Source organism: Lagopus muta, chromosome 19, assembly GCF_023343835.1.
Source record: "Lagopus muta isolate bLagMut1 chromosome 19, bLagMut1 primary, whole genome shotgun sequence".
Lineage (NCBI taxonomy): Eukaryota > Metazoa > Chordata > Aves > Galliformes > Phasianidae > Lagopus > Lagopus muta.
In genome coordinates this window covers 8655517-8683028 of record NC_064451.1, presented here as the reverse complement: position 1 = coordinate 8683028, position 27512 = coordinate 8655517, and the positions used below count along the sequence as shown (strand labels likewise).

Below are 27512 nucleotides of genomic sequence, written 5' to 3'. Positions count from 1 at the left end.
TGGGGAGGTGCTGACATTGGAATGTGGTGGTGCTGCCCATGGGCAGCGTTCTGTGCTGAGGGGCTCCGGATGCCTTCAGAACCGGCCAGGGGCTGCCAGGCAGGAATTGCCTGAGTATGGAGCAACTTTTACCTCTGTTACACAAAGGAAACTTTCCTTCTCTTTTTGTCAGAGATGCTCACTCCATTGAAATGATTGGCATACTGGAGAGCTGAGAAACTAAATTGTTTATACACTAATGAATAGAAGCTTGATTGCAAGATCCTGTTTGGAAAATTATAGTGCTGAATTGAAGCCGTACAATTACATCCAAAATGCTGCATATTCATTTCATCTGCTTTGCATAGAGATTAACAAGCGAGCCCTAAAGCAGACTCTGAAATTAAAGCTAACACCAGATTTAGTCACAGGTTACAAACTAAATAGCATTGTTTGATGGATATGAATCTTTACCACCTGCCTGCCTGATGATTGCTAGCAGCTTACCAGACAGCAGAGGAAAAACTTTCTTCCCATGCAGGAAGCACAATAAGCATGGAGCTGGACATGCCCCCCCAGGCAGATGGCTGCTTGCTTCCATCCCCTGGGAAGGGCACCTCTGGCCTCTTCTGCTGGAGGATGCAGCCCCTCCAGGTTTGCAGGACCAGAGATGTGGTGCTGCAGGTTCCTGTCCCCACCTTGATCCCACCCCCTGGAGCCCTCCTTCCCTGTGTGCCCAGGCTGAGCTTGATTTGTGGGCCAGAGTTTGGTTTGGGAGCAGAAACTGGGGAATGAAAAAGGGCAATGTGTGCACTGGGGGCTGCCCTGTCCCATCCCAGAGCCCAGACCTCTTAGGGCGGGCTGCAGTTGGGGGCTGTGGGGCAGTGTTGGTGCTGTGTGCTGGCAGGGGATGCTTTGGAAATGGTCCCCGTCACTGGTGAGGAACCTGGCACCCATGTGGCAGTGTGTGGTGACATGAGACCTCTTGGCACTGTGAGGGGGAGCAGCTGGGACTCACAATTGCACTGTGGCTGTGACAGTAGGGGGATACAGGGACCCTCCCTGAGGGGAGTGGGCCAGGGATGGGGCTGCAGCTGCCTTGACTCCTGGGTGAGATGTCACTTAACTGGGAAAACTGCAGCACTAAACTGCCTAGGAGTACTGGGGCTGGGGGATGAGATTCTCCCGGTGAGTGGGGCAGAGAACATGGCACCAGCTCTGCAAATTCGAGGCATTTATTTTCTTTAAAACTCAGTTACCAAACTGCAGTGTACTTTATTTCCTAAAGGAGTGGTCGATCTGTCTCTACCACACTAACACGCGGCCCAACCACAGCTTTACAAATCCACAGCTCCCATCGTGTGTCCTCAGCAGTGCTGGTGGTGCCACGGGCCCTCTGTCATTAGCTCCCATCGGCTCCTGGTCAGCCCTGGGCCCCACAGTGGTGTGCTGTTGAGGTCCTGCCACACTCTGCACTGGGGCAGAATGGCTGCTCTGAGCCTCCATCTCCTGACACTTCCCCAACTCGAGCCTCCAGCACATTCCCAAACCTCCTCTTGCAAACAGTGAGTGGAGGATCACCTCCCAGGGTCCCTCCCCAGAACCTGCTCCAGCCTGTGCTGATGAGGGCTGTGTGGCAGCACCAAGTATTGCCTTGGCTCTCCCCACAGGGCTGGGTTTCTTCCTTAAACCTTCCATCTGTAAACTGAACCCCAGACATTCATGCTTCCAACTTCACACTGAACCATTTCATAACACCCCAACATGACAGAGCAGCCCCAAAGTGCTCAGAGAGGTGTGCATGGAGCAGCTGCCTCTGCCACCCCAAAATATGCGGAGCACCTGCTGTGGCATGGGGCTCCTGACTCTCCCCTGTGGACAGTCACCCCATACCAGCCTCTCGCAGGGCAGCCCCAGTCTGTGTGGACAGTAAGTGGCCCAGCAGAGGAAAAGGCACCTTTGGAGGGAGGCAGTGGTGGCATTGCTGCACAGGGACACAGCAGTGGGGCGGTGAAGCTGCTGTCTCCAAAACAGGACCGGTTTCAAGGCAGTGAGGTGTCTGCATCTCTCCTTCCCGAGGCCACCCCACCACAGCAGGGCTGGGGATGCAGTGGGAAGGATGTGGAGCTGGGGCTGTCTGCAGCAGCCAGGGATGTGGTAATGAGTGGGATCTGTGCTTCTGCCAGGCAGCAGAAGTGAGAGCTCCCTGGGACAAAGACCCACTTGGCATGTCTGACCAAGGGAAGGACAGAACACAAAAGGGCTGGGCAAAGCAGGAAGACAACACGAACTGGTGCAGAATAGGACACGGGCTGACCGGGTTGCACTCTCTGCTGCAGCCCACACGTGGCAGGAGCTGATGCATGGAGCAGGAACAGTGAAGGAACCTGACCCAGGCAGGGTGCAGGGATCCTGTAACCCCAGTGTGCAGGGGGAGCGATGTGGAAAGAGCCACTGGGACTGCCTGTCAGCCAGCTGCCAGTGCTGTGTCCAACTAAGAAGGGACCCTGCTGGGCCCCACAGTAGTGTCCAGCTCCGGCTCCAGCAGCTCATCTTCTGAGAAGCTGATGTGCAAACAGGTGTCATCTGCAGGGGAGAACGGCAGTGTGCTGTCCGTGGGGCTCAGCAGTGAGGCCAAGTCCTTGCTCAGGGCATCACTGGCTGTGGGATCATGAATGCTGGATGGAGGGGATGTGTGCCCATTCTCTCCAGACCTGTCCTTGCTCAGAACATGTTGGTAGGTCCCAACAGAGAGGGGCTCTGCGTTGGCAGCAGCGCTCCGTGCAGGAGTCCTTGCCTCAGGGTCCAGGAGGGTGAGGGAGGTGGCAGTGATGCTGGTGAGGCCAGACACACTGGGGCTGGGGAGGCTCACGTGGGCAGTACTCTCAGGCTTAATGTCCACTTCTAGGCTCGGGGAGGTCTTGCTTGACCTCTTGCGTAGGATGGGTGGCGGTGGGTTGAGCTTGGGAATGGGCTGCTGCCGCCTGGGAAGCAAGAGCAAAGAGGAGGTGATGGGCAAGGATTTACCTACCTGCACACAGGGCTCGGTCCAGCTGCCTGGGCTCTCCAAAAGCCAGATGCATCTTTGGGTGTCTTCAGTCAACCCACTGTTGTGTATGTTGAAGCTGGGGCATGCAAGGGATGCAGCATTGGTTGAGTTGCTCCAGGGAACAGGAGCAGGACAGACAGCATCCCCCCATCCTTGTTCCCATGTGTGCACACGGTGAATCCCACCCCAGGCTCTGCCCTCCTGAGATTCCTCTGCCCGTCCCCAACCTGAGCTTTCCTCTGCCAGGGACACAGCTCTCCCTCCCATACCCCAGCAGCTGCAAGCGCTGCTCTGGCCGGTGCTGCTGTGCCGCTTGGGGCTGGCGTAAGGTTCATTTTCTACACGTTAGCTGGCACGGTGCTACGCTTTGGATTAGCGCTGACAGGGGCAGGGCGCCCCGCTTCGGCTGCTGCGTCGGCCGCGGAGCCCCACCTGTCCTCGTCCCCTCTGTCCGCGTCCTCTGCCTTCTGCCGGCCGCTCCCGCTGAGCAGCGCCAAGTCGCTGACCTCGGAGCCCTCCACGCGCCGGCTGAGCCCCTCGTGCCCCGCCGGGCCCTCGGCCCCGTCCTTGCTGCCGAAGCAGGGCCCGGCCCCCTCCAGGCCGACCAGGTTGAGGTAGGAATCCCCGGCGCCCAGCGCCGATGGCGAGCGGGGAGCCACGGGACTGCCCAGGACGCTGGCGGGGGTGGAGGTGGAGGGCAGGGCGAAGTCCAGGCTGTAGTGGTTCTTGAGGTTGAGCGACAGCGACTGCGCCAGGGACAGGTTCTGCAGCGAACGGTCAACTGCGGACGCAGAGAGACGAGGGGCGGTGAGGAGCTGCGGGCGGCCCCGGGGCTGCCGGTGCCCGGTGCCCGCTCCCCGCGCTCGCTCACCCGGCTGCCGCCGCTGCGCCCGGCTCTCCAGCGCCTTCAGCTGCCGCACCAGCAGCGAGACGTGCTGCAGCAGGTCGCGGTTGGTCAGCAGCAGCTGCCGCACCCGGGCCTGCGCCTCGATGCGCGCCGCCGTCTCTGCCGCCAGCTGGTCCTTCAGCAGCTGCACCTGCGGGCGGGACGGGGCTGCGGGGCCGGCGCCGCCGGAGCCTCCCCCGGTGCCCCAGGAGCCTTCCCCGGTCCCCCCGGTTCTCCCCCGGCACCCGCGAAGCAGCCCCAGCTCCCCTCTGTCCCACGGCGCTGCGCGGCGCTTTGGCGCCCCCTGGCGGCCGCGCGGCGCTCCGCCCGAGGCGGGGGATTGGGGCCGCGGGAGGAGCAGCGGTGGGTGGGGCGGCGTGTGAGGTGGGGCGGGAGGGGAGTTGGTCCCCACGCCACGACGGGAGTATCCCTGGTTTGTAGGGCCATCGCTGCGCAACACCCCTTTACCCAGGCTCTACAGGGAGAGGAACAGGGCTGGTGCTGCCCAAGGGAAGGTGGGATGTGTACCTGAGCCACTGCCACCTGTGTCTGCTGCTGCTGCTGGAGGAGCTGCTGCTGGAGCAGCTGGAGGCAGTGCTGGGAGGCCAGTGGGGTGATGGAGGCTGAAGAGCAGGGGCTGCCCGGGCTGAGCAGCTGCTGTGAGCCGGCCGGGTACAGGGAGCAGCTCTCAGAGTCCTGGCGCAGAGACAAAGACATGGTGAGAAGATGGCTCAGCTCATGCTGGGGTTGTTCAGACAGTGGCTCCCCGGGTGTTTGATGGGGCCCCGTGCAGTGACCCAGGGATCACAGCTGCCCCCCACAGCCCCAGCACTGTATGAAGCCAGGTCAGCAGCGCATCTGCGTCTAAACGGAAAGGCATAGTGAAGCCCTGCCTCCTGAGCCAAGAAAATAAATCCAACTGAATGCATTTCATTGCAGCTGCTTGCAGCCAGGCCCCGCAAGCGATACAATTGTGTAAAATGAAATAATGCCATTAAGGCAGCCAGGAAACACTCCCTCAAACAGCTCTGCAGAGCAACTATTCATTACGGCGTGTCCACAGCCAGCACCAAGCACGCCCTTAGCCCCTTGGCAGCAGGGGCTGCCCTGAGAGATGTTGCTGGTGGGGGGAAGCAGTGAGCTGCGGCTGCTGCTGGAGCATGGCCAAGGACTGCTGCAGACTAGACTAGACACCTGCCTGCACAGCATGAAAATGCCCCTCAGCAGGGATGCTGCTTCCACTCTACCTGTTACCTGTCCAGCCACCTGTGTGGTTCTGGTCAAGTGGTGCTGCTGCGGGGTTGGGGACAGCCAGAGCAGGGCACCGGGAAATTGGGAGTTCTCCCTATAGCTGTGCGTAAAGGGACAGCAGTGGTGACCCCCCCTCCTGGCCCTTACCTGGCAGTTCTTGTCCTTGGCGCCTTGTCCAGGTTTCAGTGTGCTCAGCTCACCCCTGGCAGTGGGCAGCTCTCCTGCTCCCCTCTCGGATACACAGATGCCATCAGAGTCAAGGCCAACCTCATCCACATCTGTGATCTTGGAGCCCTTTATCTGGTGCACTTAAAATGAAATGGAAAAATGAAACAAAGCCCCTCCACTGCAGGACCAAGGCTGCCAGCCAGAGCTCAGAGCATGGCTGACATGACAGCCTGGGGAGAATGGCCAAGGCTTGCTTTAGCCTCCATGGGGCTCAGGTTGGGAAGGTGCCGGATCAGCCAGGCCCCCAAGCCAACGGGGCACTAAGATCTCACCATAGCTGCAGCTGTCCCATGAGGACACACCACTGCAGCCTCCCTCACCCCGACACACCTCTGCTGCCGCCACTGCCCAGACCCCACGGAATGTCACCTTCAGATGGCTGCTCCTCCGCCGACTTGTCGCTGGCACCGTCCGCCTGGCCGTCAGCGTTCTGCAGGGCGTGCTGCAGGCTCAGCTTGTGGCACACCTCGAAGGCCTGGCCCACCGTGCGCACCACACGCATGGCCTGGCTCTGCAAAGCACACACACCGTCAGCCCTGCGCTGGGGTCCCAGGGCGGCCCCACCACCTCCCGGTGCCCCCCCAGGGTCTGGGCATGAGTGTGGAACACCCCACCTTCTTCTTGGATTTGAAGACGTTGCACCTGAAGGAGTTGTTGGCACCGTCCCTAGCGATGTAACTGAATATTTTCAGGTCTTGTGAGTCGTGAGACACATAGAAGATTCTGGGGGAGGGACAGGAGGAGTTAAACGTGTAAGAAGTAACAGAATTCATGGGCTCCTCTGCTTGCTAAGACCCAGGACAGAGTCCTGCTGGTTTGCCTACCGTTGTCACCAAGCAGAGGGGCAGAGGATGCCTCGGGATGAAACTTCTCATCTCCAAAATACCCAGAGATCCCATAGCACGTGCTATGGAAAGTCAGTGCTATCCTACTGCATCGTGTACAAGCTATTCCCTTTGAGAAGTCATGCCTTAGCATCAGGCCCTTCTTTAGAGGCTCACAGCATCCTGAGAGCCACGTGTTACAGGCAGACCAAGGAAGCCTGTGTGTCCTCTGCGTTTGAATCAGAGAGCAGTTTGGGTAGAAGGTGCCTCTGGAGGTCACTCAGCATGACCTCTGCTTGACGCAGAGCCAGCTTCAAAGCCAGCTCAGTCAGTCTCTTCGCTGGCAGAAATGTATGGAAGATTCCCACCAGCAGTAATTTTGTGACCTCAATCATTTTTTTCATGGGGTTTGGAAAGCAAGCAGGATACATCTGATTCAAAGCGTCTGATCCAGATGAGTGATCCAGATCTGGGTGTGCAAAGCCCTGGCACATACCTGTACACGGGATCGTGCATCACCACCATCTTGCTCTCATCCCACGTCCACTCCTTTCGCTGCAAGCACATAGCAGAAGCACAATTACTGCGGATCACAGGGACCCAAACTCCACCACTCCCATGGGCAGGAACCATGGAAAAAGGCACATCTGTCTCCAGCCAAGGGCAGGGCTATAGCCCGACTGCATTAGCAGTGGCTGTTCAGTCGGTATCTTGGATGGAAAAAGACTTCTTTGATCATTTATCATATCTGGTCATCTGATCATAGCCTCCAGGGCTGAAAGCTGTCCTAAAGATTAATTTATAGCATCAAATATGCAGAGGATTAACTCGTTTTGTGGGGCAAGGCTCTGAGTGAGAGCTTGAGGAGCGGGGGCAGCTGTGGGCTCTGCACAGTGTGAGCAGGCGTGGGGCTGCACAGCTGAGAAAGCCTGCTAGTTAACGAGGAAAAGAAACTGCATTTCCTGAAAGCCTTACATTTTTTGGTAGAAATCATCCTCCCACAGTGTAATTTCCTCACCTTTCTTCAGTGAGATTTTGTTATCATTTTTTATGTGTGTGTGTGGGTGAAAAATTGAGGCTTTCTCAGTTGAAAATTCTGGGTGTTTGTTAAAAAATGGCTGGTTTTGGTTAGCAGCCTGACTGTGCTGAGCAGTGATGCGACTCAGACAAGGCCAAAGCCAATGCCAGGGCTGGGCAGGAGGAGCCTCACCTTCTGCTTCTTGCGCAGGATCACCTTCACGCCATCCACAGACACAATGATGCTCACCTTCTTCTTCTTAATGTTCTTGGCTTTGAATTCATACTGATGGGAAGACAAGCCCAGGTTAGAAGAGAGGTGGGACTGGGAGGGTAGCTGAAACTGCAGCCACTGTCAGTGCTCTACATGGAAATGTTCCTGTGTTTAATAGCAGGGTGCTATTAAAGAGCACCTAATAGCGAGGGGCTTTGGATGCCAGTGCTGGAGCAGAACCCCCATCCCAGGTAAGTGTGCAGGAAAAGGCTGGGGACTGTTGGTTCAGAGCCTGGAGGAATCTCCTGGCATGCTGGTACTGAAGCACCTTGCACAGTGTGGTGAGAACACGCAGCAGTGTCTGGCTCGGGAGGTGGCCCTGGCAGCACACGTCATGCAGTGATTTATGGCATCTCTGGTGCCCTTGTATTTCAGTGCTGCAGTGCATGGCGAATATAAAATCACTTCTGAATTGAGGGAGGGCCAGATGGGTGGCAATAATGCAATTATATCTGTCATGGACATAATCACATTAACCTCGGTGTGCCCAGTACCTCTGGAGAAAAACCCAGCTCCTTATCTGCAGGTGTCTGCAGACCGAACTCACCTCCGTTTGTGTTGAAAATTAAACTCATGGCTTTTAAATGCTGCTTCTGATGATAACTAAGAAGAATGGCAGAGCCCCTCTACTCTAAAGATGTGTATTTACTGTACTGATCCCTGCTGGCCCCACTTCAGGCACAATTTTCAGCTTCCAAACACCATTTGACACCCTGTGTTTTTTGCTGTCCCTATCTGAAATCCAGCTTTCCTGGGCCAGATCGTCAGTTCACCCACACCAGCACACAGACCTGACAGTGCAGCTACAGCACGTGATCCCAGTCCGAGAGGCAGCGTGCAGACTGAAGCTCACCTACACTGTGTAATTAGACACCTAATTAACAACCTTATCTCTTGATAGAGTCGGAGGAGCCGCAGGCAGTGATTGAGACAGCAGGGGAGCCCAGGCAGCTCCTCTGGGAGCCCGATGCTGAAGGACAGTGTGGTGCTGTGGGTGCGTTACCCAGGATCTGCAGAGCAGAACATGGCTCTCCAATTCCCCAGCACCCTTTGTGAGCTACACTGGCCTTGCAGGCAGACAATGGGATGGCTATTCACGTGCATCAGGCTTCTGATGGTATTAGACAGACCCCTGATTAAACCACAGCCTTTTGATCCCCCCATGAATTATTACTTGGAGTCAAGCTCTTTAAAAATCTATCTACAGCCCCACTGTGCGTGCAGCTGGAGCTAAATTTGCCATATACATATTTTATTTATAGGGAGGAGTGACAGCGATGGGCGAGGAGGTGGCAAGCAGGCAAGCAGCACGGTGCTCAGGCAGCCCGCATCCTGCAGCAGCTCCTCCAGCCCCTCACTGTACCCCCAGCTGCTCCCCCCACGCAGCTCCACCAGCCCACGCTCAGCTCTGCCAGGCCGCTGCTCCTCAGCTGCTGGCACAAATGTCAATAAAACCCAGAGAGATTGTTCTGCCCGCTAAAGAGCTATTTATCTTTCTTTGTACACAAATGGCTGGGAAAATACTAGCCGAGCTTTCCAAGAAAGAGAGAGTAATACAGTGTATTTTCCCCTTGTAGCAACAGGGGTGCAATTACATTCAAACAAGGCTCTTTACTCAGAGTCTTTAAGCGAAGTCCAAGTCTGGGTTTTGCAGAGATATTTTCTCTTTCTATGCTGGACAGAAAGCCAACAGCCGGGAGCAGCAGTGCACGGCCGGGCTGCCAGGAGCACAGAGGAACCTCCAGGAGGTACCACAGCACAGCCTGACTGCAGGGCAGCCCTGGAGGGCACCGCTGGCTGCCAAACCCTCACCATCTCTGCATGGAGCAAGCGGATGGGATGCAGCTTCCGTCATCTAATGGCTGTCTTTCAAACAGGACTCAGTATTCCAATAAAAGTGACTTGCTGGACAAAAAGGCCAGTGAAGAAAAGCAATGCCAGGATAGCGCAGTGTCTCCCAGCTGAGCTGTCCCAGGTGAGCATGCAGCTCCCAGCTCTCCTTACACTGCTGCCACAGAGCAAGGTCTGTTCCCTGCATGTATTTCCTACCTTTGAATTGCTTTGAACTTTTTTTTTCCAAATTTGCAAACGCAGCAGTGTTCATCTCTGCTGCCTTCTGAGTTTCAATAGTTATTCTCCTGCTGCTTGTGTAATCCTATGAGAAAAGCTCCTCTAGATGTTAAGAAATCTGAAGCTGCCACTGTAAGTGGAGAATCAGTGGGCAAACCTGGCAGTTTTATTAGCTATGGAGACAAGAGGGGACATTTTATAAAAAAATGCAGGTCAAAAAAGGGCACTGGATCTCATTTAATTTAGCAACTTCATTAATTCTATTTCTGATGCATCTGACCTGGAATACTTTCTATTTTTGCTTTTAAATCCCTGTGTTCAAGTCTCTGCCTTTCATATGGTCCCACACACTGCTGGCATGTAATATTAACTCACCCGAGAGCTAGAGACTGTATGACTGGAAATGTTAATGGCACTGTGCAATGCATATTTCATCTGATAATTCCACCCAAGCAGAGATAAATTACACATGCAGTTACCAGCTTCCATCTGCTGATGAAAGAGATGGGCTAATGCACATTTGAAATCATGCGCAGTTTCCAGCACTATGAACAACTTGTGTGAACAGAGTTTTTCACAGAAGCAATTCTTAATGTGATTAATTACTGAAGGTATCAGGGCCTTTGTTATGCAAGTGAGAACTGTCATAAAGCAGAGTTTGCAGGTCCTGGAGGTAGACTTTGTCCATGAAGTGCACTTCCCCATGAACACGGAGCAGAAGGAGCAGCCCTGAGGGAGCTGCAGGAGCCAGGGCCCTCCTGGAACCTGGGGCAGAGGCTCGCTGTGCTTCTGAAGCAGGAGAACCCCTGCTGGAAGTACTTTGTGCACTCAAAGGACGATGTCACAGGTCTGCTAATGGCCTGTTTCTTCCTGCAGCTGTACTTTCCTCAGCCAGCCCAGGCTGCTGTTCAGTCCCGCTCCCAGTGCAGCCCTGGCACTATGGGCAGAGGAACCTCTGCTCAGCTCTGCTCCCCTGCAGGAGGCTCTGTGGGATCCTTACCACTGCAGCAGGATCTTGGTTGGACCAGGACCCTGACCCCACCATGCCAAGAGGCCTCTCCCCGTCCCATTGCCTGATGCTGACTGAGTGCCATGCTAGGAATTCATCCCACGGCAAATCCAAGTATTTCAGGTTCAGGAATGTTATTACCACCAAATCAAACTGGCCCGAATGGCGTGGGTACAGGGTGTTATCTCAACTTCTGTTTGAATTATTGATGCTTGGAGGGCTGCTGCTTGGGAATGACGCCACCACCGCCCCATGCACTTTCCTCTCAGCAAGCGCAGATTACTGGTGCTTTGGATCTGACAAATGAGCCCTGTCAGTTCCCATACCCTTTGTGCCACTGGCTGTAGCTCAGCCTTAAGTCCCACCAGAGAGGCACTGCATGCCCTGCTGCACACCTCTGCCAGGACACACACACAGGTCACCCTGAGCCCCGCAGGCTCTGTCTGGAAGCTGCTGTCTCCTGCCCTTCTCTTTGCTCCTCCTGGAAAGCCAGCACCACTGGAATCCTCCGTGGGGCCACGGGGCCGTGGCCGGTCTGAATGGGGCTGGGCATAGTCTGGGGCTGCGCACAGTAGCTGGGCAACACACACACAAAGCCCGGCAGGAAGCGGCGCGGCCCAGAGCGCACCTCCTGCCCACTGGAAAAATAAGAATTTATGGACCTTGGAAACATAAAACTGCCCAGGGGAAAGCAGAAACCAAGCAGGGAGTACAATAGGCAAGGAGAATGCTGGCAAAGTACCCAAAGTCCTTTTCTTCTCATTTAAATGAGCTCTTTTCCCCCAGCCTGCGCTCTGCAGGCACTGCAGGCCGTCCCCGCTGTGACCTGGGGCCGGGCGCTGCCAGAGCGCGGTAGCGGTGCTGACATCCCTGACCGCGGCCGGGGCTGCAGACTTGTGCCTGGCCTCAGCTTTGATCTGCGTCGGCAAGGAGAGCCCTGTGGCTTGGGCCAGCCCTGGGTGACTGATCCGTGCAGCTGCTACGTGCTGCCTGGAGCCACTGCGCCCGGCGTGGCAGTTCTGCTTAGGTGCACGAGCTGGAGACAACTTGTCAAATATCTATGATGAAAGGATTTATGGGAAAAGCCAGTCTATGACTCTGTGTTTCCTCAACAGACCTCATCCAAGGTATGTGAAAGTGTTTCCTGGCCCTGGCTTAGCCCAGCAGGCAGGCAGTGGCCAAGATGGGAGCTGGGAGCAGAGATACAGGCACGTTTTTGGAGGGCAGGGGATGGACTCCAGGACGAAGGGCCCCAGCACTTGGATCTAGCTGAAGGCCAGCCCTCCTCAGCCCCCCCCACACCCCTCATTGCTGGGGCTCTCTTGGCGAGCTGTGCTACACCTCCAGCTCTTACTTTGACAACTTCACAGTGACACGTGTCCACAGGCACAGGTTTACATTCATCTGAAGAAGTGAAGAAAGCTAACAGCTGCTCTGCAACTTTCTGCCCTGACCACAGGTCACCTCACTGACTATTAGGCTTCCTGTTTCACCTGGACACCACACACCAGTACCAGGATCCTGAGGGCAACAACAGGCCTTAATGGTCCTGACCAGCCCCACCTGCAGCCTCTATTCACACCCATACACAAGGTATGTAGGCTCCACTTCAGCTCAGCTCAGGGCCCTCAGCTCTCTCTGGAGCTCCAGTGTGGGTATGTTAGTCTCCAGGTGAGCTGTGGCCAGGCCTGGCTGTGGACCTGCTGATCCTGACTTCCCAGTGTGGCTTCAGCAGGCTGAACTATGCTGCAGATTGGAAAGGGGAGAGGGATGAAATTGCAAAAACCCTGCTTAAGCTAGCAAAGTATTTGCATTTGTGGAGTTTCCAGTTTGGCACTGTCAGTGCTGTATGGGTGGCTTTATGCTGCAGCTCTCTGCAGCCAGGTGCATCCAAAGCTCTAGGCCAGCAGCAGGGCGCTGCAGCTGTGTGTAGCTGGTTCCTGGCTTAGCTCATAAATGCAGCTCCTAAAGTACCCTCTTGAAAGTTGCCTGTATTTGGGAAAGGGTGTATGAACTTGGCCTGACTGCTCTGAATTCTGGCTTTGGCTGTGTTTCAGCTCTCTGCAGGGATTTAGGCATTTTCTGTCTCTTTTTATGATACTTCTTAGGGGACCGAGGTTTCTGGAAGAAGCACCACCAGGAACGCTGGGCATGCCCGGCCTGGCTGCCTTGTGCTAACTCCTATTTTGGCTTAGGAGACAATCTCTGAGGTGGTTCATAACAGTGAAAACACAAGAGTGCTTGGGGTCTAGCAATAAACCGCCTCTAGGGTGCTGTACCACATGCTGCCCTCCTGCCAAAGTTTTGGAAGCTGCAGAGAAGCAATCTGTGGGACCAGGCTTTCTGGATGCTCCCTCCTGACAACAGCTTTCAGGCTCCAGTTGTATTAAAAGGAAGTGCTGTCTCATTGCTTCAGCTCGGGCAGCTTGTACAGCCTCTGCATCCCCTTGCAGACACCATCATCCCAGGACTCTGTCCCTCACCCTGGTGGAGTGAGGGTCCACTGAGAAATTGAGGTAAACAAGCACTGTTTGGAAATACTTGTTTTCAGGAAAGGAGCTGTATGGCTTAGCAAAATGTGTCTGACAATTTTCTGCTTTCATAAATATTCAAAACCAGCAGCACTGGGAGCTGACTAATCTGAAGGCTTTCCCTTGAACAGAGCTTTCCTTTCATCACGTCTTTTTCCAGACATAAATTCTGAGCCATAGCTTCTCCCTAGGATGGGCAGATGTTAACTGGAGTCCTAGCATGGGAAACTGAGGCAGGATGATTCATCAGGAGTTCACCTGGCAAGTCAAGGCAGAGCAGAGAGCTGAAATTGGGAGTTTCCAGCACCCGCTCATGGTAAGCATTATACATCCCCACTACACAGCATGTGCAAACCTGTGGTCATCTGTGAGGCTGCAGACCCCACAGCCCACCCAGCAATTGTCAGAGCAGCAAGGACCCTGTCCCATGCTGCTATGGGGGAGGCAGAGAGAAGGGCTGCCTTTATCCATGCTGCCTTGGCTTTCTCAGGAGCAAATTGTATCCCTAAGATATCTCCAACCGTTGGAGTTCCAGAGGGCCTTTGATGATAGCGTGATCTTTCCATGTATAGCAAAAGCAAAGAGTGTGGCCAGAGCTCAGCTGTTCCTCTAAGAAAGTCCAATGGATGTGGATCAGTGCACCCAGGACTGAGAGCAGAGCTGTTGCAGAGGGTGGGAGCTGGTGGGGTACAGGCAATGGCTCTCACTGGGATTTTCCACCTCTGAAAACAGCCAAGCTGTTCTGGAACAAAGCTTCTTTGCCTGCTTCTTAGAAGAATGGCGGGATAAAAGCAGCCTTTTCATTGCTTCCTCCCTGTCAGAGATGCGATGTGCTGAGCCCCGTGCTGAGCCCCATCCTGAGGCACACAAGCAGCCACACAGCCCAGTGCAAGGTGACATCATCTGGCCTTTGGTGCCTCTCTGACAAAAGCACCATTGTGTGACTGTCACTTCCAGGAGCCTCCTGCTGTCCCCAGGTTTAATAGGGAGCTTTCCCACACACAGCTATTCTGCCCTTGTCTTGCCAGCTCCAGTTCATAGAGAGGCTGTGTCCCTCCCTACCTCAATTCATTTACGGGAGAAAACAAATTACCTTTTCTGTCTGCAGTGCTACCCATCTGCAAAGGGGCTGGCAGCTGGAGGGAGAGCTGTGTGGCAGTCAGATTCATCTGCTGGCAGTGATTTGCATGGGTGAACACCACAACAGCCCTGCAATCCACCTGTACCCTGGTGTGAGGCCCTGGTGCCTGCAATGCGCAAATGTTTCTGTTACTGTGCCATGCTGTCCTTCAGCAGCTGATCGGAGCATCAGCTCTTCCCTGTCTTGAGTGATTAATTGGTTTCAGTAATGAAGTAGTGTCTTAGGACTCTACCCCCAAGGACTCTCATGTACCAAGCACTGAGTGTACATGAACGTGGCTCTTATCCCAAAGCTGCTGAGCTACTACAGGCAAAAAGTGCTAATTTCATCAGAAGCAGGTCATGTTCACCTGAAATAACCCTTGGAAGTGAAATTGCAATTATACACTGGGACACCTTCAAGTAATTCTGTATTTCCCTATAAACAACAATGTTGAGACCCTGGCAAAGAAGGTCTGTTCTCTTACATGCAGTGTTTCATATCCTGGTTGCCCTCTAATCTGGTGCACAGGACAAGAGGCAAGTTAGAGACTGAATTCTGCCCAGGCAAAGGCAGCTGGAGGGGTTGGGCTGAGAGCTGCACTGTGTGCTACAATGGAGAGGAAGGATCCGTGCTCCTGAGGCTCAGTGCAAGGCAGGTGTCACATATGGAAGGCAGAGAACAGAAGGCCTGTGTGCTCCAAGTGATTAGTAAGTCAGCCCCTTGCTCCCAGGAGGGCCAGGTATCCATCCTTTCAGCCTCTGTGACTTCTGCATGCTGGGGAGAAATAACACACTGCTTGTGTCTGTCTGGCATATTCTTATCCAAGGGAGGAGGAGGAACCTAGTTTACTGTTGAGAAAATCTGGAGAAGCTGCATCTGCTTGGCCACCACCCTCTTTTGGCACACAGTGCAGGGAGGGACCATCTCCTGGCTTCTAACGTGCTATCATGCACTATGTACATTTTAGGTGCTGTCATCCTGCCCTGTGTCTCATGGTTTCTGCTAGCACACTACTAGAGGATTTAGCATTTTCTTTGCGTATCTGCAGCAGATGTAGGAAGCTGGACTTGGCATCTCTAGCTTTGAGCAAGGAGAATTCAAGCTAGAATGAGGACATGACCTCCATTTGCATTCAGAAAAAGCACTTGATTACAAACTAGACCAGAATGAGAATGTGAGGGATGCTGAGCTGCTTAATGTGCTGCTTGGTGCAGACCAGGTTTCATGCCTCATTTGCTAGGTGCAATCAGGCTTCGTTCTCTTTCACTGCAGAAAGCCCTTTGCTAGCTCAAGCCCTGGGTGCAGATGAACTGTTCCATTTCTCAATGCCAGCTACTTTCACGAACAGCCTTGCCATGTCCTGGTCTGAGAGTCAGGGACTGAAATAATCTGCTTTATTCCCACACAAGGAGCCTTTCCTGTGTGGCTGTTAATACTATCAATCTCCAACAGTTCCACTTGAGGAAACACTTCTCACAGAAAGCCCAGAGCCTCCAAGCACTGCACAAGTCTGCATCTGTGAGCACCAGCAGTGCAGCAGCTCCACCCAGAACAGCCCATTGAGCTTGGAGGCTGCCAGCTGCTGCAGGGCCACAGAGGCCATGCCTGTAGGGTCTGTTTGCAAAGGCAGCGAGCAGTGCTCCCAGCTGAGCAGCCTGCCTCCTTAGAAAAGCCAGCAGGCAGGGCTGCTGCCCAGATGTGGGTCGTTAGGGATATTCTGGAGCACGCCATTCCGGTTGACTTGAGAAGGATTTAAAATTGCCAACAGACTGAAGTGAACTTTCTCTGTGGAAGAGAAGATCTCTGATTTCTTAATGTGTCCACAAAATTATATTCTTCCATTTGGAAACAAGACTCTTACTAGATGAGAGGAAAAACTCAATGCTAATTGTGTCATTTCCAAAACTCAAGAATATTAAGCTGCTCAAGGACTCTTTTAGCCTCAGGGGAGCTAATGAGGTTAGTGAATCATGATGAGAAACACAGCACTAGTTCAGATAGCTTCTGCTGCACTGGGCAAAGTGGGCAGAGCTCAGGGCAGCACGTGGGAAAGGCTGGACCTGGCAGCATTCCCTGCTCCAGCTTCACCTGCCCTGGGCTTGAACACAGGGAAGCAAGAGAACAGGAGATCAGCATTGCCTCAGGCAAAAACGTGGATAGAATCCAATGTTTCAGGTCTGGAGGTTTAGGACTCATAATCATTAACTGCAGGAAGCTGCAGCAGGACCAAAGCAGCCCACGCTGCCCTGGGGTCTCTGAACCTCAGTGCTTTGTGTCCTGCAGCAGGTACAGGACAGAGCTGCCCTACTCAAAGCAAATGACACGATGCCATGTTTCCTGCTCGCTGCAGGGGAGAGGGCAGGTGTGTTTATGGAGTCTCTCTGATCCCTCAGGAATGGCTGTGTGAAAGCCCTTAAAGGATTTAGCAGTGACAGAAGGCTGGAGGAAGGGGGAAGTGATTCAGGTGTCCTGAAAATAGTCCATATAACCCATCTGGCCCATGGAAACACCATTTAGAGAATGTCTTCCTGCTCCCTAATCAAAGTATCCCGCCCCCCAGGGATTCATTTGAGATTTTTATTCTGTAGATTTATCATTCAGTTATTTGGTGAAAACATGAAGTAGCTTGTCACAGTACTGTGCTCAGCAGCACGGATTCTGTTTGCCTTCAGGATGCATTTAGTATAGAGCTAAAGCAGGATGAAGGAAACAAACACATAACCAATCAAGCTCTTGTTAGCAAATCTTATTCTGCTAGGCTTAGTTTTGCGTTGTATGGTGCCCCAGGACAGCGATCCATGCAGTACAGGGCGCTTTTACGCTAGGCAAGAATCAGGGCAGCGTGTACAAAGGAGCATCTATGAATGCACCCATCCTTGTGGCATTAGGTACAGCCATTCTCCCACACAGACACCCAACCTTAGAACCAGAAAGGCTGACAGTGTACACCCTTAAATGCATGAGCAGAGCCTCCCTGCCCTCCCAGCACCATGGAGGCACTCCATGCTGTACTGCCCTTGTCCACACAGCTGTCACTCAGACTAGGGCTCCTCCTCATTAACAAGCTAATCCAATCTGCTTGCTACTCTCTGGTTGCCATCTCAATTACAATTTTTCAGACACCAATAACGAAGCAGCTTTGAGCCAAGGCTGATTGCACTACACCAGCATGTAATTTGAAAGCCATTACATTTCATCTCTGTAACACTCTAGAAGCAGTAATACAGCTGCTGAAAAAGCAACTTTATTTCAAACCAGATAAAAGCTTTGCAGAGATCTCATATGCTGATATTTGAGCTAGCGAATTCAAAAGCTTTTGTGAAATAACGATAATAGAGCCACTTTATTTTACACTTAAGATACCTGCCTCAATGCCAAGATCTAGCATCAGACAGAGTCTTGTTCTGTTTAGTGCTAACATTTTAATTTAGCTTTTCTCCAACAGCTGATTTCGTTAGCCTTGAACTAAGCACCAACCCATCATGACTCGTATGCAAAACAACAGGAATGTGCCTCGCTTGTCCCACCCCTCATGGAGGAGCCCCAGGTTTTGGCACTCTCACCAAGGCACTCAGAGGTGACTTGCCTGGAGATGGCACGTTTCACTGACTGATCCGCCCACCCATCTGTTATCAATCCTATCGCTGTGCTCTCTGAGCAGAGATGGGAGCTGAAGCAGCGACAACCACCGGTCCCTGCTGGAAAACCAGGTCATGATGTGAGGCCAGAGAAGGAGCTCTGAGATGTCCTCCATTCCATCAGCACAGTCACATCTAACCCTGTTCAACAGCTCAGCGATGGCAGAAAACAACTAACTGCTGTCCTGTGGCAAGAAGGCCAGAGATGGGGTGGGTTGCAGACAAGCAGGGGCCGGGCTCTCTCCAAAAGGAGTTTGTTCCTCTCCTCTCACAACAAGTGGAGCACAGCCAGCTCCCCACCACAGCCATGCAGCGCTGCTTAGGAACAGCGTGTGCTGCCATGGCAAAAAGAGCTCAGCAGGAGCTTCTTCCCTTTGTGCTATGGCAGTGCAAGCAGCAGAAATCAGAATAAGCTCGGGTTAGGCCACGATGTGGCAGACTGAATTCCTCCAGGAAAGCATCTGCTACATTTTTAAAGCCAGTGCTTCAGCTTATGAAAATTAAATGATCCATACAGCGGGTAAAGCGGCATATATACGAGATGTGCTTGAGCCTGTCAAGGTGACCACGGGCTGGAGGCTACACAGAGAGGCTGAGCAAAGCTCCACAGACCCTCATGACACAGCTGGGCCTCTGCTGCCCTGCTGGTGGGACTGGGCAGCCATAAGAGCCCCTGTGTTCCCTGGGCCTCCCTCAGAGCCCACTCTATGCTCCAGGCTCTGCTCAAGCTGCACAAAATAGAAGAAAACAAACTAATGAAGCATTAGGGTTAAACTCAGCTGCAATTAATGCTTAATTACCACCCTGAAAACACTTGCTCTACTTTGCCAGGGCCTAGAAAGATAAAACCAATTAGCTTAATCTTGTGTGATAGAAACCTTAAACTGCCTCTGATGACTTCTGGGAAGGAATCCCGGGAGTACCTGGAGGAGCCCTGGAGCTGAGGTAGGTAATGGGCACAGCCCTGTCCTGGGTGTATGGGAACCATATGCTGTGCACTCCATCATCTGCTTTCTATGCCATCTAAATAGAGCAGGTATCAGGTAGTGGTACAGACAAAGCTGTGTGGGCTGTTGGATAGAGAGACAGAGGTTCATGAAGGTGTAGAGAGTAGGCAGAGGACAAAAGCTGCCTGTGGTCTCCTGTAAATCTCTTTCTAAATGAAGTCTCCAGTGTTATTTCTCTAGCTAAGCTTTTGGTGTAGACTTGCAGCCTCTGGTGAGGACTGGCTATAGCCTGATCACGTCCTGCCTCTGCTATGGAGAGCTGCCAAAGCTCACGCCAGGCTTTGTGCAAAAGTAATGAGAGCAGGTTTGTAAGTGTCACTGGGCCAGGACACCTAAAACCTCTGCTCTCCTCCTCTGAAGGCTATAGGATTCATCTGCTTTGGATGCAGTCCTTGCAAGGTTCTCCAGAGAAGGGAAAGGTGTGCCAGAAAAAGATCTCTTAGACCATACTTTGGTGTAGAATATGCTGAAGTGCAGGGGCTTAGGGGAAGCCTACCTGAAGTACTCCTCCCACCTTTCTGTAAGGTCTGATGCCTGTCTTTACGTTTGTCAATGTGTTGATTGGACCTGTGGTCACAGCATGGCACCACCTTCTACTGGACAGTTCATCAGTGAATATCACTGTGTGATGACAGTATTTGTGTAAAGGTTTGTGTGAACTGAGGTGGCCCTGCTCTCCTGACAGCTCTCCTAAAGCACTTACTGCATGGGACTTGGCTACCAACCTAAGCATGGAGCACTTCCCTCAGCCACAGCATTAGCTGTGTCCTTAGCTGGCTTAGGCTGTGCTGCCTGTTTGGAGCAAACCATGAGATGCTTGTGTTTCACACTCTTAAGTGTGTAAGAACTATCACCCATTTTTCCTGCATACTCATATTGTAAATGAAAGGAGGGTGTGTGGCATTCTGAGAATTAATGGCCAGTTTGAAGACTGCTGAAATAATTTAAGACATTGGCATTGTTTTCTTTCAGGGCCCAGGGCTGTCATTAGCTGAGCACTTGGATGCTCTTCCAAAGAGGCTGAAAAGAAAAGCCCTCCAGGAACTGCAGCAGAGAATGACTCCCATCCAAAACCAACAGATCCTGGCAAGCAGCTACATAGGTCTATAGCAGGGCAAGCATTCCACCACTGCATGGGAGGACTCTTACATGTGAGCCTGTGCTTCAGCTGCAGCAGAGCCAACCGTTTAATTATAATGGGAGAGGCTGCAGGGATTAACCAAGAAAGCTGAGCTGACCGCTGTGAGTTCAGCTTCTACTTTTTTCTTTTTGCTCAGCTTTGAACACAGTAACTAAAGAAGAGCACACAGGCAGAGAAATCTGTGCAGCAGCAATCATGGCTAACTTCTCTTCTGCAATAAGAAGTGAGTCTTCCTAGGGAAACTGAAGGAATTGCGCTCTAAAAGAATACCACTGTCAGGTCAGTCAGACATCTCTACCTCTGGACTCCCACCACTCAGGGATGAATTAAGCTGAGATGGCTGAAGTAGTCACCCTGCCCTCCACCACCTGTCTGCCTGGTTCCTCCATTTCTGTAGCAAGAGCAGACAAATGACACCTCTATTTGCTCCCAAACCACTGCAGTTCACAGCCCGGCATGGCTCTCATTGTGAGCTGCCCAATGATGTCCACCCAGCCCTCAGACTGGGAGCTGCAGCAGAGGCAGATCTCTGCTCCTTTGCTTTACCAGAGTCTGAAGGACTCTTAACTTCCACTCATCTGGATATAAACTGATGTCATGCCATGCTTCAGCTACTGGCTGATATTTGGCCAGTTGATATGATTTACTGTGTGGGTTGGACTGAACTTTCTCACTAGAATACTGTCTTGGCAAAATGCTGAGTCTATGTTTAAGAGCACGAGAGCAGCAAGAAGAATTAGGATGAGGGTGAGACTGGAGTGAGAACCTGGTTCTTGTGCCAAGGAGAACTCAGGCCTTTCAGATGTGTCCTGTGCTAAGATTTATAAATGTTTCCGTTGGCATACTAGGCACTGGGGTAAGCTTCTCAATTACATTAAGCCTAAGAAATATGGCAGTTAACAGAAGAAACGAGATTCCTGCCTCCTGTTTGTTCATCCTGGTGCTTGGATGGGCCCAGCACCAGTAGCCTGTTCCCTTATGAAATGATTAAAATGAATAAGCAGCTCGACGTCTGGCTGTTTTCAAAGTGTTAATTCCTGCTCAGGTCTCAGACAGACCTTCCAGACAGCCCTGAAATTTCTAGGCTTTGTAAAATCCTAAGTGCAAATTCCAGAGAAGCTGACTCTCTGCTTTGGAGGTAATTAAGTGGAGTGACTGAGGCACTGCTGGTAGCCTGGTGTGTGTGGACACCTCTCCTGAAGGCTCTTTGGACCGTTCAGATAGCAGCACTTCACTGGTGCTGCTGCAGGCAGATTCCAGCTGGCCTTCTTCAGGCAGTGTTAGTGCTGGGAGCTGGGGAAAGCACGCAGGAGATGTTGCAGTGTTAGCCCTCCACATAAAGCCATTCTTTCCACGGTCTCACAGAGCAAGATTTTGTGTGTGTTTTACAGAGCTCATCCCTACCCTGAGGCCGTGCCCAGAAGCAATGCTAGTGAAGCTTTCCTGGCACTGTTGTTCCAATGTTGCCAGTGCTCCAAATCTCCAAACTTCAGTGAGAGCCTTCACCTGGCTAAGGGAGGAACTCGCTCATTTAGTTCCCATCTAATAGGCAGCCAGGAGCAGAGCATCCAGGGAGAAGGTGACCCTTCTGAATCATGGAGCTATCTGGACCATCAAGGACTTCATGTTCTTTCCATTAGCTGCCGTTTGAGTTCTGCAGGAAGAAAAGTCTTGTGTTGTAGATAAGTTCCTTAGAGTGCTGAGAAAGCTCAAAGATCTGCAGATGAATCCACTCCAGCAGGAAGCCAGTGCTGGCATCCTGGCTTTGAATGCAGGAGCCCCAGCGGGCGCTGCCAGGCACCGGCCCTGTGTGGCATGGGCCAGCAGCAGCAGGTGTGGATGCTGCTCAGGATGCTGCCCACGAGCCATGAGCACCTGGCTGTGCTGTGCAGGGAGCTGGGCTCTCACAGCCACCACCTGGAACCTGATCTGCCTGTCAGAGCACAGTGCAGTCATTCAAGTGGCAAACTAATTTCATCACCTCCCCTGTCAGGGCAAGAGGAGGTAGAGATTAATTTGAACTCAAAGGATCATAAAATAACATGGCAGCAGTATGCAACTAATAATCCACGGGAGGAATTGCAAACATGAAGTTGTCTTGCTCTACATAATGGGGAGCTATGACCAGCAACTTCTCTGCTCCACCTCTTGCATTTGCATTTCCTCCAGTGGGAGCACAGAATGTGATAAGACCAGTCCCAAAGTCTGCAAGACAATCCCACCTTGGCTCCCTGGCATAATTCATGCGCAGCTGGCAGAAGAGCCCAGCACAAAACCCAGGACAGTAAGGAGCAGCCAAGGAGTACACTTCTCAAGTACAGTTGCTACTTTTTTCACCCTCTGTCTCATCTCACTCACAGCACAGCTCAGTCAGTGCTAAGTCGCTCTCGTTTTTTCCCTGAGGCAAAAACCTTTAATCACAGACTGCAGACCAGCGTCAGAGGCAGGAGAGGAAGGCAGCTGCAGAGCCTGTATTAGTTTACTATTGAGCAACTAGAGCAACCAGCTCTGTCAAAGGCTGGGAAAAACGCAGGGCTGGGACTCCTCATCCTCCTCCCTGCTCCCTTTTGGAGCCTGGGCCGCCCTGTGCCCAGCTGGCTGCCAGCTCTGCCTGCTCCCATGTCACAGGGCACATAGGGCAGCAGAGGAAATGTTGTGCTAAGGCCTGTACTGTGCCTCTTTTCTCTTCTGTTCCAATAGAGAATTCCAACTGAACACTGGAGCGCACAAAGGATGAAAGCTTCAGCAGAACGTGTCCTTGCCAATGCTTGGCAGAGCTGTGGCACCCTTCTAGCTCTTGCAGTGCAAACAGGCACTGCTGCCTACAATAGGATGGTAGCAAAACACTAGTTTCCACCAATAGCTTCTTCCAGTGTTTCCTCCCAGTTACAACTGGTGCTGCTGAAAGTCCATGGGAAAAAAACTCCAGTAAAGACCAGGCCTCTGCATGCAAATGAATGCTACATAAATAACCCCCATCTTCCCTCTGCTCCTAAGTTGTGTACTCTGTGCACTAGAATTCCCTTCAAAGACCTCCCAGTTCATTCTTTATGCTCTAATTAAGGATCAGTGCCAATTAAGTATCTTCAATAGAGGAGCATCTTCCGCTCAGCAGCCAGGAAGTGTCTGAATGAGATCCTGCTGTACAATGTGCACATGAAAAGGGAAGCCCTCCCTTCTTGGAAAGGGCTTCCAAGATTAAAAATCCAGTATAGAATACAAGATGCCTGCTTTAAAAATATTTTGTGATGAGATTAATTGAGGGCACACATGAATGCAGAGTGGTTTGTCACATGCCTTGTACATGCTTGTATAGCACCCAAATGTGCTACTGCACTGCCAAGGCGCTGAGCTGCACCCTGTGCCATCCAGGCAACAGCAGGTGTGAAAAGAGAGTGTAACATTGTTTGGAAACTGGTATTGTAACAGTGTCTGTTTTTTCTTGCAAGGGTTAAAGATACTAAGAAGTCACTTTTCGGATGAAAACTTAGTGCTATTTACATCAGTATCTGCACGGCTCCAGGAGTCCACACCTTTGCTTCCTGTTGTTGCTCACCTGCTCTGTAAATAACCAGGCAGCTCAGATTACTGCCACGCTGCTCTGAGTGAGAGCTGTGCTGACACAGGCAGGGGAATGGCATTTCTGAGCCTGGCTAAAGATGAATGCATCAGTTCCCCAGCCACTCGCAGGCTACATTTAAAAAGCACTTTCTAAATGAAAATTAGATGGTTAAACACTGTGGGGGGAAGGGCAGGGAATGGGATAATCCCTTCAAAGCTTTAAATGGAAGATTTGCAGACCTGCCTCAGCTGATGTGAGACACATGAACAACCTCTGATTTAAGACATATGTAAAACTCCAGCCAGGCACAACAGCAGCACGGCCTTTTGGGGCACCCCATGTGAAGGGGTTGTGTGTGCAGCAGATGTAGCCACGCTACCAATCGCTGCTGAATCTGGTGACCGCTCACGGGCTGCTCTGAAGAATAAAGGAGTAGAGGAGGAAGAAAGCAGACTTGATGAGAAACAGGAACTGCAAAACTGCATTGGAGAATGGGGAAAAGGCAACAAATTATTCTGTAAGCAGCAGAATCCGCAGTCTTGCCTAATGGGATTTACATCCATAACATCTGCCAGGCCACTGATGCTTCAGTATATAATAACAAAAAGTATCTAGAACTGGCAGTGAATTGGAGTGCTTTTGTGGAGCAGATTGTGTACAAGTCCATTTTTGTACAAAGACTGGGCAAAATAAGTCTGAGGTTTGAGGAGCATCCCCACACCTGCTCGGCAGAGGCTGGTGTCTGTGTCTGGGCTTTGCTACCAGCGATCCATCTGCAAAGCACCGGGGGCAGGTCTGTCCTGATATGCCTTGGGAGTCCCTAGGGAGGCACTACAGTGCTGACTGCTGAGATCTGAGCTGCACAGAGGAAGGGGGAGGCGGGGGGAAATGCAGAGCAGCGCACTGCAACCATATCACTCCAGTGAGTGTAACCTTTATTCTAGGTGAGGGTCCGTGCTTTTGGACTTACCCGAATCCGTCTCATGGCTGCCACAATCTCCACGCGGCTGCTGGGCCTGGGAACGTCCAAGCTACCAATGTACTGAAAGACAGAAGGTGAGATGTCTGTAAAGTAATGCACGAGTTAATGGTGTAAGCTTCTTCCAAACAAACAGCATCTGTTGTTTGATGAGTCCCTGCTCAGTGAGAGTCTTTTGGCCCAGGACTTGGTAGGAATACCTGTTGTGGATAATGTTACCAAATCGGGAGTGTTACAGGGCTCCTGAATCTGGGGCTTACCCCACTCAGGTTCTGGGTGTGCCTCTGCCCGTGCTCTGCAGGGCAATACCTGCTGCTGATCAAGCCACAGTTCTGTGGGTCTGAAAATGGGACCATGCATCCTTTGTCACTCCTCCCCAATCCGTTCTTGAGAAGCTCTGAGCTGCACACACACAGGAGCTGTCAGGACACACAATGCAGGCAGCAGCACCCCTTGCTCTGGGGCTGAAAGGTGAGACAGGAGGTGGCCATGGGTCTCCAGCACCTTTCTGCTGCCAGCTGCCTGCTCCCTTGTGCTGTGCCAACGTGCTGTGCTGCCACATGGATTGCTAGGGGAGTCCTGCATGCAGGCAGCATCCTGCTGCTGCCCTTCTTCCTCCTGGAGAGGAAGAGCCCTGCAAACATTCAGTGCAGTAACGTACACATGAACAGAGCCCACACTGCTATGGGGCTGCTCTTGGGAGACCACCACTGTTACTGACAGTTCTATTTTCATTTCTCTGCTGTAACATTTGTGGCTTGCAATGGGTTTTCACCTGAAAACTTTTGCATAGCAGAGATGAGATTTTCAGAGATGAGTTCTCCTGGCTCAGTATTTATTGCTCTTTTATCTGCCTTGAAACAAACACCGCAGGCAATCTGAAAGGTCATCCGTTTCTTCTGATGCTTTTGCAAAATTTTAAGAGCAGCCGCTTCAGCCGTGTCCTTTGGTAAACCACAGGAGATCCAAACCGCAGCATCCAGAGCTGGAGGGCAGCGGAGAGGGAGAGCAGCCAGAGCCCACTGTGCTGCACCCGCTCGGTCCACAAGCAGCAGCTCTGCACGGCCGCACACCCCGCACCTTTTGCCCACCAGCCGTGTTGCGCTCAGAGCTGCAGCTGCCCGGTGAGCAGCCCTGGCAGAGCAGCACTGAGCGGGCAGTTGCTAAGGCAATGTGTGCCCATCTCAGCCCTGCACACTCAGAATAGCTCCGGTGCCTGAAGCTGTCAGTCTGGAGGCACCCGTTTCGCTCAGTTAAAGGCGCAGCCCACTCACGCTCTAGGAAGCAAAACAAGGATTTTTCTTCTCAGTGTGGTGTGTGGCACAGCAAGTGTTAATTTAAATTAAAAGAAGCCGAAGACTAATTGTCTTTCTCTGCTAAGGTAGAGGGGCTTTTAAAGTATGTGATCACCTGTCCAGATCCATCCTATATCCTGTTTAAGCCTTACAGCTCTTTTATCAGGAAAACTAAAATGCACAAAATCCATATTTCAAAGCTTTTATTTGAATATATTTCCCTTCTTCCAGCTCAGCAGACATGGATTCCATTCCTTGTCAGTGTTGGCCACCTGCACAGAGGGGCAGCAAACCCCAGAGCTGCTCCAGCAAATGCAGCTCTTTGTGCCAGGGCTCGGGCGTGCGCTGCCCGCACAGTGCCAGCCCTGCTGAAGTTGCTCACTCGGTGGTGGTGCAACGCCAAAACACCTTTAATGATCGGCATGAACTTTCTGACAGCGTCCCTGTTTCTGAACCCCCACACCGTGCGTGTAAGTGCAGACCTCCCGGCCACGCTTTTCACACAGAGAACAAACAGCTCGGATGCCCGCTGGGTTCTGCCGATGGCACCGGAACCAGGATGGGTCCCTGCCCGGGGGTCTGCCCCGATCGGTTCTCAAAGGAGGCACGCGAGGAAGCGTTAGACACCTTAGAAAAGATCAGCAGGAAGAAAGGAATGACCTGTTTGATTGCGACCTTAGGCGTGAAGCTCTCGCGGTTGCCTGGCGCTTACCCCTAGGCCCGGCGCGCGGCTGCAGGCTGGCTGCGCTCGGGAGCTGCGCCGGCGGGGCGTACGGCGAGCCCGGCAGTGGCGGCCGCGGGGCGATCGCCGCGTTCCCGTGGGCAGCGGAGCTGGGCACGCGCGCGGGCTTCGGGGTCGCGGCTCCGGCGGACGGGGCGCCCGCACCGCACGGCGCCCAATCGGGGCCGCCGCCGGGATGCCGCGCCGCCGCCCCGGGCCAGGGAAGGCGGGGAGCGGGGCCGGGCCGCGGCTCACCTTGGCCTGGAAGTGGATGCCGTGCTGGAAGGCCTCCTCGTTGTGCAGCGGGACGCGCGAGTCGCAGCCATCGTCCACCAGGTTGTACCGGTTCTTCACCGGCATCGCGGCGGCGGGCGGGCGCCTTCAGGCCGCGGCGGTGCGGGACATCTTCGCGGGCATCGCCCGGCCCCGCAGCCCCCGCCCGGCCGGAGCCCCCCAGCGGCCGGGGCGCGGGGCTGGCGCAGCCCGAGCCCGGCCGCGTTTTGAATGAGCGTCCGCGGGAGCCGAGCGGGGCCCCGGCCCTCGCCGCCGCGCCATTGGCCCGAAGTTCCCTCATGTGATGCGGGGGGCGGCCGCCAGCCTCGGCCCCGGCCCGCCCCGGGCAGAGCCCCGCCGGGAGCCACGGCCGGAGGGCTGCGGGGCGCTCCGTGCCGTGCGGGAGCTGCGGGGCTTCGGGACGCGCCCGGCACTCAGCGGCGCCCCGCGGAGACGCGCTGTGTTGGCACGGCTCTGCCCGCCGGTGCTGCCCTGGCCGGGCCGTGAGCCGCGGAGCGCGCGGGGCTGTGAGCGCGGGGCTGTGCGGGACGCCGGGCCTTGCTGTGGTGCTGGCGCCTCGGCTGGGAGCTGCAGCCCTGCGCTGCGAGAGGCGTTGGGGATGGAGTCTCGTCGTGATGCGGGGTTTGCTGGGTTT

At 53.3% G+C, this 27512-nt stretch overlaps 1 protein-coding gene and 1 long non-coding RNA gene across 3 annotated transcripts; one reads left to right on the top strand and one right to left on the bottom strand.

The window, feature by feature from the left end:
- Window positions 1-212: 212 nt before the first annotated feature.
- LOC125702635 (carboxyl-terminal PDZ ligand of neuronal nitric oxide synthase protein-like) lies at window positions 213-27068 on the bottom strand. Its single transcript, XM_048966178.1, has 11 exons — window positions 26840-27068; window positions 24560-24631; window positions 7428-7520; window positions 6714-6772; window positions 6008-6116; window positions 5763-5904; window positions 5313-5473; window positions 4443-4610; window positions 3900-4065; window positions 3461-3809; window positions 213-2963 (listed from the first exon to the last, which is right to left on the bottom strand). Exons 1-11 carry the CDS (start codon window positions 26942-26944, stop codon window positions 2474-2476), a joined length of 1914 nt encoding a protein of 637 aa, XP_048822135.1. The 5' UTR covers window positions 26945-27068; the 3' UTR covers window positions 213-2473.
- Window positions 7530-21701, top strand: LOC125702636 (uncharacterized). Of its 2 annotated transcripts, XR_007380653.1 has the most exons (4): window positions 7530-13103; window positions 13310-13434; window positions 14227-18824; window positions 19859-21701. It is a non-coding gene; the product is annotated as an uncharacterized LOC125702636 (long non-coding RNA). The 2 variants fall into 2 exon arrangements; XR_007380652.1 differs by having other exon boundaries at window positions 7530-13434.
- Window positions 27069-27512: the final 444 nt, after the last annotated feature.

Coding starts and splice junctions, on each gene's coding strand:
- LOC125702635 (XM_048966178.1), bottom strand. CDS start 26,944: ATGCCGGTGAAGAACCGGTACAACCTGGTGGACGATGGCTGCGACTCG. Junction 4,611..5,312: donor CCAAGGACAAGAACTGCCAG/GTAAGGGCCAGG, acceptor TCTCTGCGCCAG/GACTCTGAGAGCTGCTCCCT. Junction 4,066..4,442: donor CACAGGTGGCAGTGGCTCAG/GTACACATCCCA, acceptor TCCCGCCCGCAG/GTGCAGCTGCTGAAGGACCA.